The following is a 16,339-nucleotide window of genomic DNA, read 5'->3' on the forward strand; positions in this document are numbered from 1 at the left end:
CTTACTAGGATCACAGGACTCTGAAGCAACTCCAGTTGTCTACTTCAGAAATAATAGTATATAAATGTGATTCATTTTATTAGACTGATTTAATACATTTCTTGACTAGCTTTCAGGAGCTAATCCCCCCCACACTTTTCAAGCCACAATAGACTGAGCAAAAGATGACTAGATATGCATTGTCAGCCTAAAAGGTTATTTATTTATTTATTGATTGGTGCTTTTATCCTATATAATCCATATGTTAATTATTCAATTCAATGTGGCTTACAATAATTAAGACTACAACTGCATACATTTTTACAAGTATGAGGAAAACAATGAGATTTTGAAAAGAGCAGACAAATATATACTTGCTGATTAGTTCATTGCCTCACAATGCAAAAATTTCTTTAAAAGGAATGCCTTGAGAAATTTGTGAAATATTAGATAGTTGGTAATCCCTTTTATCTCACTAGGGATGGTGTTCCACCATTTTGAACCGGTGAGAAATCTCTGTTCAATATGGATTTATCAGGGGCGTAGCCAGATGGCCAATTTTGGGTGGGCCTGAGCCCAAGGTGGGTGGGCATGGAATTTACCTTCCCCTCTGGTTTGCTCCTCTCTCCCTCCTCACAAACCCCCAAATATTAAATACTTGAGCTGTCGGGGATCCCCAAACCCTGCCAGCTGAAGATTTCCTCCTCCTCCTTGAACAGCCAGCACTCTTCCAAACGGCAGCCAGCAGCACTTGCATCAAACTGCTGCTGCTGGCAGGCTGTGCATGCTCAGAGCTTTTGCATGTGTGAAAACTGAGCATGTGCAGAGAAGGGCCGGTCTCAGCGTCAGCTCAAGGCAAGTGTTACTGGCTGACATTTGGAAGAGCAAGGGCTGCCCAAGGAGAGGAAATCTTCAGCTGGCAAAGTTTGGTGATCCCCACCAGCCACAGCAAGAATGTCACAATTTTGGGTGGGCCTGAGTCCATAGGGCCCAACCAGGCCCACCTATGGCTACACCACTGGGATTTATATCTATATTTTATAGCTAGGAAAATGTAGTATGAAATAGTTTCTTGATCCAGTAGACGTATTGAAGGTAGGTTTATCTATCAGCTTCATCATGTAATCTGGGCTCATGCCATAGATAATTTTGTAGATGAATGTACATATTTTAAAGATGGGAAAGTGGGTTTAAGACAAAAACATGGAATTATAAAAAAAGGAGATAAACGATAAGTGGAATGAAGAGACATCATTTAGACAAGAAGAGAAGCAATCCATCTGCACCTTAAATGAGGTGAGAAACATGGGACTGAGGAAGAAAGGGGCTCAGACACCCAAAGTCAAAGTTTAAGAATCACTGATATATAGACCAGTAGCATAACCAGACAGCAAGGTTTTGGTGGTCATGAAATATCCTCTCCACTCCTGCCTGGCACACCCTTAACTCAAAAGCTGGCAGGGATCCCTAAGCCCCACCAGTTGACCTCTAGTCCTTCAAAGGCAGTGGTAGTGTTTTTGAGCACCTAACAACACATGCTCAGTTTTTGTGCATGCACAAGACGTGAGAGTACAGTTCATGCTGGCTCAGGAATGCTGCCTCTGCCTTTGGAAGTCTAGAGGAGGCTACACCACTGGTACAGACAATACCTTTATAAAAACAATAAAAAGTAAAACTTCACTTCCCTAACTGCATAAAACAATCTTTAATCTTCCCCCATATCTTTCCAGAATATGCTCTTATTGATTAATCAATCTGCATACTTGTGCTGAATACTTACAGCCTACATTCTAAGAGCTGTCCTTCTGATAGCCAACTAACCTGAAGAAAAAATGATTGACAAGCAAGTTTCTAACAGAAACTCAGAAGGAAGAGAGAACTCTTTACAATAAGCCATGTGAAAACTCTGCCAACACACATCATATATAACCTCATACTCATCCATATGGCAAAATATCCACGGTAGTATGTCTTAATCAATGCAGAAAATATGAAAGATGTGGAGACAGATCGGATGTTAAAGATAAGAATCAACTCATGTTCCAGATTACATGTCCCAGAGCAGCCCAAAGTGACATCACCATATCAATGGTTTATAGTCAAGATTCCTCACGGAATATTTAAAACAATCTAGGAACTTAAGACTTTTGAAACTAATTAGATCCTCTGAAAGTGATAAAGAAAGGGACTCAGCAAAAATATTTATTTATTACATTTGTACCCCGCGCTTTCCCACACAGAGCAGGCTCAATGCGGCTTACATAGTAAAAGTAAAGATAGTAAGTATCATATAAAACAAATATGTACAAAGATAATAAAGAATAATTAGTGTCCATGAACCTTGTTAAGATTAGGAGTTGATCAGAATTATGTTGAACCTGGAAAGTAAGCTTTCCTTAAACAGTACGGACTTCAATAATTTTCTGAAATTTAGGTAGATCTGGGTAGATTTCTACTGATTTGGGTAAGGCATTCCACAGTTGAGTGCCTATAAATGTAAAGTTGGAGGCATGAATAGATTTGTACTTGAGACCATTACAATCTGGGTAGTGTAAATTCAAGTAGGATCGTGAGAGACTGGATCTATTTCTAGGTGGTAAATCAACCAGTTCAAGCATATATTCTGGAACTTCTCCGTAGATTATCCTGTGAATTAAGGTGCAGACCTTGAAGGCAACTCATTCTTTGATGGGAAGCCAGTGCAGTATTTCGCGAAGGGGCTTAGTGGATTCGAATTTAGATTTTCCAAATATCAGCCTTGCCACAGTGTTTTGAGCAGTCTGTAATTTCTTGAGTAAATATTCTTTGCAGCCTGCATATATAACATTGCAGTAATCCATCTGGCTTAAAACCATAGATTGTATCAGATTGCGGAAGACATCACGGGGAAAATAAGGTTTTATTCGCCTAAGTCTCCACATTGAATAAAACATTTTCTTAGTGGTGTTAGTTATTTGGGTCTCCAGTGTGTTAAGTGTCTATCAATTGTGATCCCTAGCAGTTTCAGACTATCTGAAATAGGTAAAGAAAGGTTGGGAGTATTTAAAGTAGTAGGATTATATTTGTTATGCTGGGATGATAAAATGAGGCAGTGAGTCTTTTCAGTATTCAATTTCAGATGGAATGAGTTAGCCCATTCGTTCATTGTGTTCAAACCAAGAATAATATGATTGGTGATTTCATCCAAGTTCTGTCTAAAAGGTATATATATTGTGACATCGTCCGCGTATATAAATGGATTTAATCCTAATTTGGATAGGGCATTGGCCAGTGGAGTCATCATAATGTTAAACAATATAGGGGAAAATTAGTGAGCCTTGAGGGACTCCACAAACTGCATTCCATAAAGAGGATAAAGTTGAATTCAATTTCACTCGATACGATCTGAGTTAAAGAAAACCCTTAAACCATTTAAGTACACTTCCACCAATCCTGAAATAGTCCAAAAGATGTAATAGGATGTCGTGGGCAACCATATCAAATGCACTGGACATGTCGAATTGAAGAAGTATACTCTTGCCAGCAGCGATTTGTTGTTTGAACTTAGATATAAGGGTTACCAACACCGTTTCAGTACTGTATAAGGATCGGAAGCCAGATTGTGAATCATGTAGAATAGAAAACTTGTCTAAATACTCTGCAAGTTGCTTTCCATTAACTTAATTACCAGTGGTACTGAGGGAATTGCACGATAGTTTGTGATGTCATTTGATTTTTTCTTGGTATCCTTAGGAATGGGAGTAAGGAGGATATTCCCCCGTAATTTTTAGGGAAAAAGCCAAATTTAAGCATGAAGTTTAAGTGGGATGTGAGGGGCTTTCAAACTCATACTGAGGAATAAAATGTTACTGTCACCTTCTGCTAACCCATCAACTTCCTTCCCCTTTCACCAGAATTCCTTTTATTATGGCTGCATTTCAATCGCGATTAATCACACAATTAAAGGTATATTATTTAATTGTGACTGAGCAAATCATTTAACCCTCCACTGCCCACAACTACCTATATATAATATGTAAACCGCTTTGATTATAACTACAGAAATTCAGCATATCAAATTTCATTCACATTCGCTTCCCATACAGGTCTGATAATCTTCCTCCCTTCCACCATTTTCCCCTTTCTCTTCCTTCTCTCCCTCTCTTTTTTCCTCTCTCTCTTCCTTCCCTCTCTCTCCTTTTCCCCCAGATCCATTATCTCTCTTTCCTTCCACCCTCTGTCCAGCACCTCTCCCTCCCTCCCCTCTACTCCCATAAGCAGTGACACAAACTTGGTGGTGAGCAACATCAAGCTCTTCTTTTGACTGGCCATAACTTCCACCAGCGGCCCCCTCCAGTTCTGCTTGTGAGTTTGCAGCTCACTCCTATCCCCCCACCCAGGGTTCAACATCTGCCTCCCTCTCAGTCTCTCCACCCTGGTCTACCTTAAAGGTGATCTTCTGTTGGCAGTGGAAGCGTTAAAACATATGCTGCCTGCTCTGAAGTTTTCCCTCTGGCTAGTCCCAACTCCTCTGACATCACTTCCTGTTTTTGTATAGTGGGATGGGTTAGAGGGAAAGCTTCAGACCAGACTGTAGGCAGCCCATGTTCAAAACACTGCTGCTGCCAGGGACCAATTGAAGGTGGGGGGAAAGATGCTGGATCGCACCGAGGGCAGGGTTTGGGAGAGGAGTTGAGCAGAAGAGATGTTTGGAGGAGACAGGAGACGTTGCAAAGTGATTCATTTTTTAAAATTGCAATTAATAATTAATGCATTAATTGCAGAGTTAACTGTGATTAACTTGCAGCCTTATTGTTCGGACTGGTAGTGAGCCCTTGTGCCACGACTGAGCACGGTGGATGAAGAGCAGCGCCGCACTCGGTCAGGCAGCCGGACAGCCCCTAGCTTCACCTGGGAAGCGACCACCGTTCCCCAGGAGTTGAGCCCCCAGGTGCAGGTGGCCACAAGGACTTCGGAATCTGGATGAGGTTGGGCAGCCACTGACCTGGCTAGTGGTAAGAGCAGGCATAACTTGGCAGGTAGGCAGGTACAGTCCAGAGATCAAGGCAGGCAGCACTACAGTGGGTAATCAGGTACGGTGCAAGGGTCAAGGCAGGCAGCAACACAGCGGGTAATCAGGTCCGGTCCAAAGGTCGAGGCAGGCAGTAACACAGTGGGTAATCAGGTCCGGTCCAAAGGTCAAGGCAGGAAGTGATACAGTGGGTAGTCAGGAACGGTCCAAAGGTCAAAGCAGGTAAAGCAGACGAGAAATAGTGAAGCACACGATACAAGCACCAAACCTCTAACAAGATAGAGGCCGAAGCAAAGATGGTGTCCCAGGCCAGCTCTTAAATAGGCCTCCAATCAAAGGAGGCTGAGAGGCGACAGATCTTATAGGGCACGCTCAAAAGACATTCAAGATGGCTGCCTCCTTGATGAGCTACCTAAGATGGCTGCTCCTCAAATGATCCTTCCAAGATGGCTGCCCCTCAGATGATCTTCCCAAAATGGTTGCTGCTCAGATGATCCTGCCAATATGGCCACTGCCAGAAGAACAAGGTAGGGATGCAACACTTATTTTTTATAATTCACTTATATATTCTAGTAATGTTATCTTTGGTTCATTCTGTTCTGATGTGAAGTGAGTATTACTCCCAAAAGCTGGTCAAGAAATATATTAAGCTAGTCCAGTAAAAACAAAATTAATTATTATTATTAGCATTTGTATAGTGCTACCAGACGCACGCAGCGCTGAACACCTGACACAGAGAGACAGTCCCTGCTCAATAGAATTTACAATCTAAAATAACAAAGACTGACAAGACAATTAAGGGCGAGGGAAGTACTGGGTGAGAAGGAACAAGGGGGGGAGGAGGCAAATGAGTAGTGGCTAGGAGCCAAAAGCAGTAGTGAAAAGGTGGGTTTTCAGCATAGATTTTTAAAATTCACCTTTAAAAAAATGTGTTCTTATTTGTTAACTTCAACTGGACTAACATGGCAACCACAGTCTCAACCAAACGCTATAACAATGAAAGTCAGAAAAGGCAAAAAATACTGAATAAAGCAAAACTAGGTACAGGATATGAAATCAAAAAGCAAATTTCTGCCACGGATTGAACATGATTTTAGACAAAAGCAAACAACATTTTGTTCATATCTAAACTTTTAATAAAGATTTCTCTTTAGCTTACCTCAGTTTGTTGCTCTGGAAGTTTCATGTTATCAAAGATCCTGAATACTATTCTAAACAAATCTTGCCACCAATGTTTTTCATACGTATGGCCATAAGTCTTCATTACTTCAAACATTACTGTTAACCCCCTGAAAGAAAAAAAGATAGACTAAAAAACAGGTGGTACAACAAACTTGTGAAAGCAACTTTGAAACTGGTAGGCCCAAATATTGCTGTTTCAAGAACATGGGATGATGGGCATCTTAGATTCGGAAAAAAAGGTTAAAATTTCCTAATTATAAGTAGTGGATACTGAAGGCTTTTATTTGCATTACTGTGATTGTGGTGGGGGAAGCTGACTGGGGTGGTACTGTGAAGGCTTGGACAGAATATGAGTAAAATGGGGTGGCAGGACCTCAGAGATACCATTAAATACTGGACAGAGAAGATATGCTGGAAACCAGGGGGTAAGGCATTGGTGGAATAGACGGAAAAACACATCAGTATCGATCTATTTTGTGGTAGGGCTGGCCATAGCTATTTTCTTGGAGTTGGGTGACTAGGGATGACTATAATAGTTATTTTATAGCACTACTGAATCTATGCAGTGCTGTACACTACTTATATGTATTTCGATACAATATGGCCCCAATGCAGAGGAACTTAAAATCAAAGTGGGAACCTGAAGAAATGGGAGAACTTGCCCAAGGTCACACAAAGTGTTAGTGGCAGAAACAGAATTTGAGCCCTTGCTTTCCTGATTCTCACCCAATGCAGTAACCAGTAGGCCACTTTCTCTCCTATGAAAGAGAGAAATGATTATCATGGCAAGATTGGAGGTCCGAGAATATTGGTACTTGTGTGAAAGATCCGGGGACCTCCCATATTTGAGAGCATGTGATGTACTTGGATAAATAATAGATCATATTCAGAGTAAGGTATTTTTGAAGGATATTATCAAAACAGGGAAGTTAGGGCATCCCAATAGATTGCAACAAGGCCATATGGCTTCACAGGAAGGACAGACAATGAGTGAAGACTGAAAATTATCCCTATCAACTGCTAAGCAGGTTGTAGAAACAACTACAAAAATATCTCTATAAAAGTGCTAGAAGCCTAAGCACTAAATAAAAACGTAGATTAATAGGCATCTTAGAGACTGGCCAGAACGAACAAATAAAGAAATGTTAACAAAAACTAGAGAAGCTAACAAATTTGGGAACACTGCAACAATGGGTGACTTTAATTACCCTGTACAATCTTTGGAATTTGTAGAATTCAATACCAAAATTATACCAATAATCCTACAATTATGTGTCAGGTATTCGAAGGCGTATCCAGCAAGTTTCAATGAAATGTTAGTGGAGAAAAAAAAGACCTCAGTAAACCCGGAGACACCTCGTTTTAAAGGACACACCTTTCTGGATAAAGAGGACTCTTCATTAATCATAAAAAAAAAACTCCACATATTTTCTTATATTCATGAAACTATTGCATAACCACCTTTACAAAATATCTATGGGGTGAGACTCAGATTTTAAAGTAAAGAGTATATGACCAAACGTTACTTATCTTGGATGATGAAATATATGCATTATCTGATGTCCTTTTTGCAGCAACAATGATCCAATCTCCCTACAGGGGAACCCTGTTTCGCCAAAAACAGGCTGCTTCAGGGGAAGTTCATTTACAAATACATACAAGATATATTCTTCACCACACCGGTCTCTGCATGGGGTCTGGTAAGGGTCTGCTGAACCTCTGTACTGTATTAGACCTTTTGGATGTTTGGCGGGTATTACACCCAACTGAGAAAGATTACACACACCTGTCACGAGCACACGCAACACAATCGCGTATTGATTACTTGTTGACTTCTAGATCGATTTTTACGGAGGTGGAAGACGTTCAGATCGGCCCATATGCGATCTCTGATCACGCTGTGGTATGGTTGGACTGGAAACCTAGTGGTGTGGTGTCTCCCCATGGGGCCTGTGCATTTCCGAGTTTACTTTATCAGGATGGGGAATTTAGAGAGAAGTTATTAGCAAGCTGGGAGGAGTACAAACAATTCAATGAGGCATCTACAAATGAAGTAACCCTTTTTTGGGAAGCAGCAAAGGTAGTTTTGAGAGGGGAAATCATTAGTTACTCTAGCCATCGTAAGAAAATTAGAGATGGAGAAATTCTTCGCCTGGAGTGGCAAGTGAGGATCTTGCGCAGAAGATATGGTAGGCAGTCATGCGCTGCTCTTAAACAGGAGTTACTGTCAGTTCAGACAGCTTTAAACACTTTAATTCACGATAGGGCGGTTAAATCTCAAGCCTTTTGTAGATACCAACAAAAAAAATAAAACTATATAAACATGGTAACAAAAGTGGTATTTGCTAGACTGATTGCAAAAAAGCAGGCATCAAGATAGATTATTACCATTAGGGGCCCAGCTGGGCAGCTACTTCACAAGGATAGCGCTATTTGTGACACTTTTAAATCTTTTTATCAAAATTTGTTCACCCCTTCAGACTCTGAGGGCCTCCTGGGTAGTGTATATTTGGAGGGCCAAGACCTTCCTCGCCTTTCTAACTCAGATAGGGAAGCTTTGAACGCGCCCATCCATCCGGATGAGGTTATATGGGCAATCGGTTGCAGCCAATTGGGAAAGGCTCCGGGGCTGGATGGCTTTCGAGATTAATTTTATAAACTGCTGGGAGATGCGATTGTTGAGCCCTTATCTAAGATGTTTAATGCATGGGTAGATGCACAGATTTTGCCAGGACATTTGAATTTGGCAAAAAATTATAGTGCTGCCCAAACCAAATCGGGATCCCCTTTTACCAGAGTCCTATCGGCTGATATCTCTTTTAAACTGTGAGGTAAAAATCCTTGCAAAAATACTAGCGAACTGGTTAGGGCGTATCTTGCCTTCTCTTATCCATGACTCGCAAGTGGGATTTGTTCAGGGGCGGTCCGTGGCTAAAAATCTTAGGAGGATTTTGGCTTCTTTGGCGTCAGTACGGATACATCGTAGGCCTTCCCTGATAGTTTTGACGCTGAGAAGGCCTTTGATCGGGTTCAATGGGATTTCCTATTTACGACATTCGAGGCCTATGGTTTTGGAGGGAGGTTTGTTAAAGCAGTTTGGACTTTATATGATTCACTGTGGGCAAGGGTGATGGTGAATGGTCATATCTCTGGAGACTTTTTGATAGGCTGTGGGATACGTCAGGGGTGCCCTCTGTCGCCATTGCTTTTTGTTTTGCATCTAGACCCTCTTGTTAGAGATATTTCCGCTAACCCTGATATTCATGGCGTTGTGGTAGGTGAGGAGTGCTTTAAAGTAGCGGCATTTTCTGATGACCTGTTGGTGTTGTTGATAGAACCGCAGGACTCGTTAAGGGCCTTGTTGGAGACGTTCAGAGAGTTTGGTGACTTTGCGGGGTTTCATTTAAATTTAGATAAATGGGAGGCTTTAGCTAACCCGCAACAGGTAAGGCTCTCCTGGACAAGGGTATTTCCTTTGAGATGGGCAGATCAATCTTTTAAATATCTGGGGATATCTCTTACGGCTGCAGTGGAGGATCTGTATCAGTCTAATGTGGCCCAGATGATGCTTAAAACTGAGCAACAGTTGGAACAGTGGCAGGCACTACCCTTGCCGTTGATAGGATATATTAATCTTATTAGAATGGTAATATTACCTAGGTGGTTGTATTTGTTGCAGACTTTGTCCCTGCGACTTTTGCAGAAAGATCTTTGGCGCTATAACAGATTAGTGATTTGCTTTTGTTGGGCTAACAAGAAGCCAAAGTTGAGAAGCCAATGCCTGCTGGGGAATTGGGCTCAGGGGGAGATGGGCTTGCCCAATTTGAGGCTGTATAATGTGGCCTGCCTACTGAGACATGTTCAAGATTGGGTATATTCTTCTAATTACTATACCCCCCTGACCATGGAGATAGCACATTTTACCTCATTTAATTTGCTCTCACTTTTGCAAGTGGATGGCTTTTTGATTCCCTGACATATGAGACATAGTGTGTTATTGAGCCCTCTGCGAGAAGCGTGGAGGGTGTTGTGAGTGGTTTGGGTGGAAATCCCCGGGTAACGGATTTGCTATCTATCAAGGGAAATCCTGCATTTCAGCCGGGTTCAGATAATTTGGTATTTGCTCAATGGGAAGATCTGGGGCTGGAATATTTGGAACAGGTTCTGGATGTGAATGGAGCTTTGAAGTCATTGGACCTCTTAAAGGTCCCGGAGAATATTCAATGGGGTAACACCTTTGCTCATTGTCAGCTAAAACATTATATACGATCTTTACAAAGGGAGGCTTTATGCCGGTGGATTGGAGCCAGCCTTAAATACTTTTATGATACTATATCAGAGGACGCTCCCACTATTTCTTGCATTCAAAGGGCTTTGAGGCAATTTGAGAGATCTAAAGATCTGGAAGTCACCAAACAAAAACTGGAACAAGATCTAGGTATGAATTTACCTTCGTGGGATTAATTTTGTTCAATTAGGAGGATCTCACATTTGGTAAGCAACGCTAGCTTTAGAGAATGTGCATGTTGCGTGTTGTACAGAGTTTATTTTACCCAAGTTCAGTTGTTTAAGACGGGGGGGGGGGGGGGGGGGGGGGTTGCAATCGCCTTGCTGCCCTAAATATGAGATAGCCAACAATACGTTTTTTCACGCTTTTTGGGAATGTGTAGTGATACGCCTTTTTTGGCGTAGAGTTATTGACTATCTTTCTTTTCTCTTTTTGTGAACTATTACGGTTCATCTGATACTAGATTGCCCTGGATCCTTTGGGGGTTCCACGGCGAAAGAGACACTGCTGTTTTGAAAGTTGTGCTTGCTGGCGAGGAAACGCATTTTACAGGAGTGGACATCGTCACAATCACCTGACTTCTAGCATTGGCGTAACACAGTACATTTACTATTGTCCAGGGAGGCAAGGGAGGTTAGGGGTTCCTTTAAGCGGAAAGCTCAATTTCTGAAAATTTGGGGGGGGGGGGGGGGGGTCTACCTGGCTTCTTTATCTCCCCATGGTAGGAGTCTGGTCCGTAATAAATTGGGAGATTGATCAGTAGGGTTTCCTCTCCTTGAGAGGGAGTTAGTTCTCTTTCCCGGATTTAGATGGGTGGGGTATCTGAGTGTGTGTGTGGGGGGGTAAGAGGAGGAATAGGAGGCTGTTGAAATATGACAAAATATTTCAGGATAGTGTAGTTTTGGCACTAAGTTAACGTGCACGGGGGAAAATGGAGTTTACCTGCTTCTGTTCACATAGTAATATTTCACACATAATTAAAGGGAGGGTAGGAGGGAATTTTGGATAAGGGAATAGTTAACATGGGGTACCATATCAGGGTTTTGCTGATAAGAATATTATCTGGTTGTAGACCTAGAGGTATTTGTGGGTCATACAATGCACATACAACTTGCTGACTGGTCGTGGGGTGGAATCAATAGCAAGATAGTTGCCTGCAAGAATGGTTTCAATTAAGGATGACAATACAAGAAATTGGAGGGGACTTGAATAGTCGCGGGTCAAAATGACAAGCGGCGCAGCAGCAATTCACTGGTCTAGTTGGTACTCACCTAAGGGTATTAAAAATCCAACATGCGGTAGCAGCCATTTTACTAGCACTTGATAACCGCCATTATTTCTGCAAACGGCAGAGAGGTGGTGTTCTACGGGACAGTTATGAGAAACAAGGTCCTTAGTAGTATACTATGCTAGTTTGTCTTTGCCTCTTGTATTATGGTGTTATTGATCCTGCTGTCGAACTGCAATTACAGTATGGGATTACTAACTTTCAGGTTTGTTTATAAGTGTGAGGAGGGGGGTGGGGGGAATAGGAGGGGTTCTTTGTAAAATGTTATTAACATGTTTGATTGCTTTTTCATTTTTTTTCTGGGTTAATAAAAATGACTGGGAAATAAAACTGGAAGGAGGGTGGGGTATAAGATTGGATGGGGTGGGTGGGGGGGAATGTTAAAAAATTTTTTTGATGATGAGACTATATTATCATGCTCACACTCAGATGTGTTTGTTAGCAGTTTATCGCATATTGCGTCTGTTGCTTGTTCACAGTATGATGAATCATCAATAAAAATTGTTGAAAATAAAAAGATGCGATCTAAGCGCTGTCCCGTCTTTAAAACAAAACATAATTTAAAAAGCATTTGGGCCTCCACCGGTAGCCAATGAAATTGAATATAATAAGGTGATACTCTGTCAAACTTTTTCAAGCCACTAACAAGTTGAATGGCAGTATTCTAGGTAGTGCGTTACTTTCTGATTAAATGTTTAGCACATCCTAGATAAATAATACTACAATAATCAATTTTTGTCAAGATTAGAGCTTGTACCAATAGCTTAAATTTCTAGAGTGAAATATTTCCGCACACAATTTAGAATGTTCATAAGTCAAAAACTTCTCTTTACAATGCTATTTATCTGAGTCTCCCATGTTAAGTTTTGATCTATAATAAATCCTAAAATTTTCAAGGCCTCCAATTTATAAATGAATACATTTACTACCAGTGAACACATTTCTAATGAAGGTTCCTTATGACCGACTACTAGAAACGTGGTCTTCTCACTATTAAGTTTTAAATGGATATTAACCATCCATTTAGAGATCATTTACATACATTTCTCTATTTGTGGTTTCGTATCTCCAGTATCTGTTGTTACAGGGATGAGAACTGTAATATCGTCAGTATACATGAATGCTCTAAACCCAGCTGTTTCCAAGTCAAAGCCCAGTGATGCCATAAGTACATTAAATAGAACAGAGAGTGGACAGCCCTGAGGAACTCCACAAACCGCATTCCATTTTTCTGAGCATACTGCATTGTATGCAAATAGATCTCATCAGAAATCCTGAAAACCTGACCTGGTGAGGGGACCAAGGTTGGATACCCCTGACTTAGAAAGATTTTGGTCTGACATAATGTAGTAATTCTTATGTTCGTATGTCAATAATATCCGAGGGGAATAGTGAAACAAGCATATCATAGAGCAAAATATAATGACAGAGATTCACTCTTAATACAAGATCAAGCAATTGTTTCACATGAAGGAGAAGAAGAGAAAAATACCAATGTGGACACGTTTGTCCTTAGGTATTCGAAGGGAGGGAAAGAGGTGGCAAAGATTATGAAAGCCAACTGGGACAATTTTGAGCCCATCAGACCTGCCAGCTAAGCGAGATCAGACAACAGAAAGAAACATATGAAATGTGAAGCATGTAGTATGTGGTTTTTCTAATTTATAAATTTATATTTTCTTACACAATTAACATGTATTTGTAATACATTGAATAACATTGAATACAAATAATAAAAGGCATTTTCTGAAAGTAATAACCTTAACTGAAGTTATACAATTCTTTAGACCACAAACTAAAGTAAAGAGGAGGAGTGATTAAGACAGTAGGAGATCAGTGGGAGAATCTTGTAATAAGGTAAATGGCCTGGCCTTTGTAATCCCTTTATTTCTTTTTATAATCAGTTATTATCTTTCCATTACTCTTTAGGTTTAATGGTAAGCTTTTTCATTTCTAGAAATATTTTGAGATGTTCTGGTTCAAAAAATATATATTTGGTACCCACATATTTAATCAAACATTTGCATGGATACGCTAGTAAATATGTTGCCCCTAAAGCTCTTGTCTCCTCTCTATAAGTCAGAAATTTTTTCCTTTTATCCTGAGTTGTCTTACAGACATCAGGATATATTCAGATTCGTTGACCACAAAAAGTCTTTAGAGAATTCTTGAAGTATAACTTTAACACTGAGTTTAAGTCTTGTTCAAAGACAAGTGAAATCAGCAGGGTTCTACGTTGTTCTATTTCAGTCAATAATGTTTCTAGAATTAATGAAATATCCAACGGTTCTTGTTGATTTTGTTGATAATTCTTGAATATGTCATTTTATCACCATTATCTCCAGGTTCAGCTTGAATAGGAATTGGTAAGTAATATGTTTTGTTTAATGGAGGTATAGCTGAAGCTAGGCATAACAAAATTTCTTGCAAGTATTTTTTAAATAAGTCAGTAGAACTCAAGCCTTGTACCCAGGGAAAATTCAAAATTCTCAGATTCAGTCGTCTATTGAAATTTTCAATTTGTTCTATCTTCTTATGTACCACTATTTTATCTATAATCAGAGTCTCAGTAGTTGTTTTTTAAAGATTTCACTTCTTGTTGAATTTGCTCCGCGCATGTAGTATGTGTGACATTATGGATGAATGTGAAATTTTCACTAATCCTATGGACTTGAAACAATATCATCTACAGTCAAATACAAATTGCCAATCAACACATGTAGTATATGTCTTGCAATGCCCATGCAATAAAATATACGTAGGCAAAACGAGCAGGACTTTATATGTCCGGCTAATAGAACATAAGTCATGTATATCCACCCACAAGTTAGGAGCTCCTTTAGTTCAACACTGTAAGGAAACTCGTCATGTCTTTAAAGATTTTAGATGCTGCATTATACAGCAGGTGGCGCCTCCCTCTCGGGGGGGGGGGGGGGGGGGGCGATCATGACAGGAAACTGACTCAATGCGAACGATGGATACATGCCCTACAATCAATAGCACCTAAGGGGCTGAATTCCACTATTGAGTGGACTGCATTCCTTTAAGATTCTCTTGAGACTCTTTTTCTGAGATATAACTTTGTGAGATTTTGTTTTGCCAACGGCTTGGATTAAGCACACAAGTTTGTCCTTTCTTAGACACCATAACTAGCCTCAACCGGCTGACTAGAACACACCCTAGTTTCCATGGTATTTAAATGAGAAGCCATTTTTTAGGAACTGTTGGTCCTGCTGTACAGAGAGAGACACACTAGTAAGAGTGTTGGAAAGTCTATTATGACATTAAAGTAGTAAGGTTAGACTTTGGGCTTTGACTTACTTTGTTTTTTAGGCACGTCTATATCCCTCCCTTGAGAAAGCGGTGGAGTGAAACGGGTCCCCGTTGGGAGACAAAAAAGACGTGAAACCATCCAGCATTTAAAGCTAAGTCAAAGGAAGTTTTCTTTTTGTGAAAAGTTACCTGAATAAAATTTGAAGGAGGTTTTTTTTACGTCGATGATGATTTTAGCCTGAGATATGCTTTATGATTTATTCATGTATATGGGCAAGCTGACATTTTGAGACCTTTTTCCTCCATAATTAAGTGAATTTCTCAACACATGTGTCAATATATATAATTGCAGTCAGTCTAACGTATGTTAATAAAACCATCATTGCATCAGGATTGTGTATTAGACAATGACTTGGACCTTTTGTTTATTACAGAGCAATGGTTAGGGAACCACAATGAAATAACATTCGATCAATTATGCCCTGTGGGGTATAAGGGTCTTGCTAGTGGGGATGACTGTTCATTTGCTTATGATGGATAGGAGAGAAGATATGTAAAGATCTGTCTGCATGGAATTTAATGTTAGATTTTTATTGTATTGATTTTGGTTATATTGTATTTTCTTGTTGTAATCCGTACTGGACAGGAATCTAACCCTTGAATATCAGACTATAAATTCAAAATAAATTAAACGAACCAGGGACAAGATAATAAGACAACAGGTGGGAAGCAATTATATATGGATACCCTTGTACTAACAAGGACTGCTATACACCCAGTGCAAGGAGAAGAATGTTTATTGACTCAAATATCTAAGGAGGTCTCTTACTAAAGATTAGCACATGTTATCTGCCACAGGACTCATTTAATTCCTATGGACCCTTTTGCACATAAGTCATGGGTATTCTTTTGGTTTATCATGTCTCTGGAGTTTCTAAAGACAGCGTGGGCGATTTCTTGCAACAGCTTTCTGAAGTTGCCCTGAAATAATAAACTTGTTAATGTTGGGGAATTTCAATGCTGCTTGGGGGCAGGATAAGCAGGTCAAAGCTATAGTGACAGTTTATAGTTTACTAAAATTTACTATATCGCCCAAAATGATGAAGCAGAGCAGAGTGGTGTACAAGCTAAACATAAAGCAGGAAAGGAAATCTACTTGTAAGAGGACAAAAACTCGGTCACACAAAAGTAGAGAGAGAAAGGTGAATAGTGGAAAAGAAAGGTGGAGAGGGATAGGAACAAGTAGACTCACATCAGACGATCCAGGAATTCAAACAGAGGTGTTATAGGCTTGGTTAAATAGACAGGTTTTAAAGTC

General features: G+C 40.2%; 1 protein-coding gene across 2 annotated transcripts in view; it reads right to left on the reverse strand.

The window, feature by feature from the left end:
• ARFGEF1 (ADP ribosylation factor guanine nucleotide exchange factor 1) overlaps positions 1-16,339 on the reverse strand; it is a 456,734-nt gene that overhangs the window by 106,038 nt on the left and 334,357 nt on the right. For both annotated transcript variants that reach the window (XM_030215298.1, XM_030215307.1), the window contains exon 30: positions 6,150-6,279. In XM_030215298.1, coding sequence (XP_030071158.1) covers positions 6,150-6,279 — 130 coding nt within the window. The remainder of the gene's footprint in view (positions 1-6,149; positions 6,280-16,339) is intronic.

Source organism: Microcaecilia unicolor, chromosome 1 (genome assembly GCF_901765095.1).
Source record: "Microcaecilia unicolor chromosome 1, aMicUni1.1, whole genome shotgun sequence".
NCBI classification, from domain to species: domain Eukaryota; kingdom Metazoa; phylum Chordata; class Amphibia; order Gymnophiona; family Siphonopidae; genus Microcaecilia; species Microcaecilia unicolor.